The sequence below is a fragment of the Priapulus caudatus genome, unplaced genomic scaffold, assembly GCF_000485595.1.
Source record: "Priapulus caudatus unplaced genomic scaffold, Priapulus_caudatus-5.0.1 Scaffold167, whole genome shotgun sequence".
Classification (NCBI taxonomy): domain Eukaryota; kingdom Metazoa; phylum Priapulida; class Priapulimorpha; order Priapulimorphida; family Priapulidae; genus Priapulus; species Priapulus caudatus.
Window position 1 is genome coordinate 251,252 of NW_014577228.1, and position 4,534 is coordinate 255,785.

The 4,534-nt window shown below is 42.9% G+C and overlaps 1 protein-coding gene across 2 annotated transcripts in view; it reads left to right on the forward strand.

The window, feature by feature from the left end:
• LOC106806560 (CD151 antigen-like) overlaps positions 1 to 3,711 on the forward strand; it is a 13,199-nt gene extending 9,488 nt beyond the window's left edge. For both annotated transcript variants that reach the window (XM_014808549.1, XM_014808550.1), the window contains exons 9-10: positions 1,107 to 1,190; positions 1,405 to 3,711. In XM_014808549.1, the coding sequence (XP_014664035.1) occupies positions 1,107 to 1,190; positions 1,405 to 1,452 (132 nt within the window). In that variant the 3' untranslated portion in view covers positions 1,453 to 3,711. The remainder of the gene's footprint in view (positions 1 to 1,106; positions 1,191 to 1,404) is intronic.
• The last annotated feature ends 823 nt before the right edge of the window (positions 3,712 to 4,534 follow it).

Sequence of the window (4,534 nt, forward strand, 5' to 3'; positions counted from 1 at the left end):
GGGCGAGAAAAAGGCGAGAAATGACTAAGTAAGCCGCAGAGGTGGGAGGAGTTGCGTCTATGGCTGATAGCGGCGGGCAGCGCGGACCTGACTGCTTTGCAACTCTGTCGAGCTCGCCATTGCACAGTTGTCAAACGTTCAGCGGTGGGGCGCAACAATGGGTCACGAAGAGCGCCGGTGAGGCTGTTTCCTGATTCTGACGCCATTTCCATTATTGGCAAGGGTTCGCGAATCGTCGAATTTTACGTCTATCTGTGACTTCGCGTGCAAGCTCTCGGTTCGAACATTACTTCGCGTTAGAGTTTTTATATAACAGGACTGTCAGTTCCAATGTCTTGCCCTCTGTGTCCCCACTAAAATTGCGGACTGTTCCTTGGGACCAGCTATGGAGTTCGTGCGCGGCCTATGCATGTCGGCGCACGGATCATAGCTGCCTACGCTGAATACTTTGTCGTAGGAAATTTTGCCGCGGTCGCGTGCGCCTTGCCGCGGAACTGCGCGCAAGATCGCGCAGCACTTCGGATAAACACCTCCTTTCGGCAACGCTTCTCTAGTATCCCGTCTCATCTGGATCGGTCAGTGGTCCTGTGTAATCAATAGTAGTGTCGGGGGTTTCGTTAGAAGTCAGCGCACAGCGAATTCGGCTGTGTACATTATCTTGTACGCCATGCATTTTTTTAACATTTTGTCCTGCAGCCTCAAGCTGCTTAACATTAGAGCCTTTGGTTCTCATCGTGTCTCTTTTGATGTTTTTACTCAATGGCCCAGTACTTTCAAAATAGTAATGTTTAGTAAAACCCCTGTAGTGGTTTGGAGTAGTGCTGTTCTGTAGTAGTACACTCTCTTGTAGCAAATGGTTGATTGTGCATGGGTATAGAACTGGTAAGGATGGAATGGCTGTTTCTGCTACCTGTTAGCAATGAAACGTACTTTTATTGTCATGGTTTTACTGTATCCACAAGAAGTATGTATAACACTGCGGTCTCCTCGAACCAGTAGCTACATGTACACACGAGTGACTCTTTATGCGACACTTGTATCCTATCAATTCTCGAGTATTCGTCGGACGTAATTTCTCAGCATGGACATGTGTTTTATATTCACAGGGTTGCTATGACAAGGCCTACAGTGTGATGCTGGATAATTTAGCAGCCATTGGGGGCGTTGGAGTTGGCATTGCCTGTCTAATGGTTAGTTCACACTTTACACCCACTAAATCATCCTCATACCCACAAATGTTTACACCCACGAAATCATCCTCATACCCACAAATGTTTACACCCACGAAATCATCCTCATACCCACAAATGCTCACTATCAGCAAGTGTCTTAAAGATTGTTGCCAACAACGTATTTAACATTGCTGACATAGGAATAGTGTAATTCCTAATATTTTTTTTCTAGGTTATTGGAATGGTGTGTGCTCTGGCGCTCGTTCGACAAATACATTAGCTAGGTCTGAAGGAAATGGGAGGTTTCAAAACCACCGTGGCGAGACAAGGTTTCTTCACCGAATGTTAGTGACTGAGGAGGTGTGTGAAGGTATTAAGATACATGAGTCTATATTTATAAATGAGAGATATGAATACAAATGTCGTTTTATGAATAACACACTGAATTGGAAGTTATAGCGACAGAAAATTAATATCGACCAACTATACCATTTTTCGTGGCATTAATGCCTGAATATCTGGCAAAGGTTTGAGAGCCTAGTTGTTGTCCATGTCTGTCATCCTATGCCAATATATGGCAACCTGTTGATTATAATTACCATTGCAAATATTGTGAAGCTGGTGGTGACAGATCGTAGGGCTGTACAGAGCAATCCTACTTGCACAATTGTCGTACCCTACTAGACTAGCTATTTCGATGTGCTAGGATGCACGAAGTAACCGTGGTACGATGGGTAGATAGTGTGGGTTTCGCACGTCGTCTAATTGACTCGCAGGAGGCCAGTGGAGTTTTTGTGTGATTTCTATCCACGTGTGCAACGCTTTTAATTTTTTTTTTATTTACACCAAATGCGTTCAACCAGGGGCGTCGACGTTTTAGATGAAATTATTGTGTTTGAAAACACGTTAAATCACGTGAGCATTTTCAAGAGATTTAAATGAAATACTCCATCAGTGCATAATATAGCATAGTTTACACTTTGGCTGATACATTGGTTTACACATAACAGCGTTGCTTTATAACAGTTTGTTCAGCACCGTTTGGAGATAAGATTGGTCGGATATTTCCTGGCATGAAGCTGAATGCACAGAGCAGATATCTGTTGTAATATGACAGAAATGGTTTTCTCCCATTAACAAGTGGCTGTGTGCATTGCCCATGAACACAAAACATTGGTATCGCAAAAAGTTTTGCCAAGATCCAACATGTTTGATATTGCGGACAAATGACCGTCAGAAGGTCAGAGAGTCGGCTGTGTGTGTTACGTGCAGACCAACACAAAACACTATTTTGGCCATTGACCAATCAGCATGCACCTAGTAATCAGGTGATTTTCTAAATATACAAGACAAACGTCTGCTGTGTCCATTAAACAAAGACATAATCTAAGACAAATGTTTGTGTTGTATTACATGAAATGGCTGCTGTCTGCATTGAACGAAAACCAACACAAAGACATATGTTTCTGTCATATTACAATAAATATCTACTGTTTGCGTTTGGCCTAGCAGGGTAAACGTGAAGTGTGTGTGAGAGGTGCATAAGGTGCATGAGGTGCATAAGGTGCATGTGTGAGATTATTGGAGGAACTGCGATCTCCTGGTTTCACAGCCAGAATAAGTTTTGCCAAGGTTGAGATAAGTTTTTGGTGCGTAGGGCAAGTTCGTCAGGCAAGTTGGTAAATATTTATTCATTATATTGAGGTATCGTTAAACCCAGGTGTGTTCACAGTGATTAGCTAGGCTGTTTCTTTGATTTGCAATGATCGATTTTATGCGCGCTCGTGTAATATTGGAGGACAGTTCGCACTCGATATTTATGTAGGATCTCACAGAAACTATTACTGCCACATCTCAGAACTCCTGTCGTGTGTATTTTTAATCTCTACAATGTGTTGTCTTCTTGTTGCGATGTTTTACACACTCCCCTTCGTTTTACCTGTGACCATGAAGTTGAAGATATTTTAATGTATATCATTATTACTAGGAACACGTGATTTCAAATTGGTATGGATCTTGAAATATTGACATTTATATTAATTTGATATAACGTATTCCAGATATTATATGTGACGCCTAATTGTCGTTGCTGTCAATATAGCCTAGGTTGGAGTGCCCGAAATAAAAAAATAAACGGTTAAAGTCACATCAAAGCTGCTAGTACAGATAAACAAATCCAGGTGATGCAACGATTCGGGTAAAGAATATGAGAGTGGTGTTACTGTTAGCAATCATGGTCAGAATTCTAATTATGTTTTGGGTACGGGCCGGATTTTCCGTACAAGCACATGGCATACCTCGTCTTGCAAAGGATGGCTTTGGTATATTGAGTGATTAAGTGATTGAATGATTTAGTAATCGATAGGTATATACATTCCTTAATGGTGCGTGGAGGCAGAGTAAAGCATCTAGTGCAGGCAGCTCGATTGACCTATGACGAATTGTATTGGTACTAGGCCAGTTTTTCCAAGGCAACTTTATCGATGTTGTCTGTATGAACGTCATTCCAATGTTTCTGTATATAAACATATTTACCGTATTGAACCTAGTATTTGCATCTATATAATTGTTGTACTGGGGTTTGTGCGTGAGATCGCTTATCGATCGAGTGCTTGAGATAACTTTTTGCACTACAACATAATCATGAAATTGTGTGTAGAAGGACCATGTAAAATTTGCTATTCGTACGTACGCCAGTCATATATGGCAGCAGTTTTAGGAATGTTGAAAAAATGATCCCCTTTGCTCTTGCTATGTGTCTTCCCCTTCTCACACCTAAAACGCAAGTCAGTGTGCTGAAGGCAGCAACTCGTCCGGAAGCCACTACGCTGATGAATACGTTCCCCGCTCTGCTCGTGGAGAATAGGGCTGGAAATCAAATTTCTCTACGACGTTGTATCTTTGGCAGCTTTTTCGGCATTTCCTCACGCCTAGCATTGGTCTAAATGTGTGCACACATGCCTATTTTACTGTATATACGCCGCTGGTCAGATACTCTTCATTATCACTGCATGTAGCAACTAGACAGAGGGCACTCACGGAGAGTGCATGCCTCCGCCAGCGACATACGCCATACGCCATACGCCATACGACTGAGGAACGCACGAATAACCCACGATATACGCCAACGTACATGTATGCTCGCTCGCCGCTCAGTCAGCAGCAGCCGGCTGTGGCTGGCTTTCTCGCTGACGCGCTAATATCGATCGCGCAAACACACACACCAACACACGAACGCACAGACCCGAATACATAACTTCCTGCCAACCCCTTGGCGGAGGTAATAATGGCCACGTATTGTATTGTACCGCACGTAATATATACAAGCGGTTGTAGGTTGTGTGTGTGTGTGTGTGTGTGTG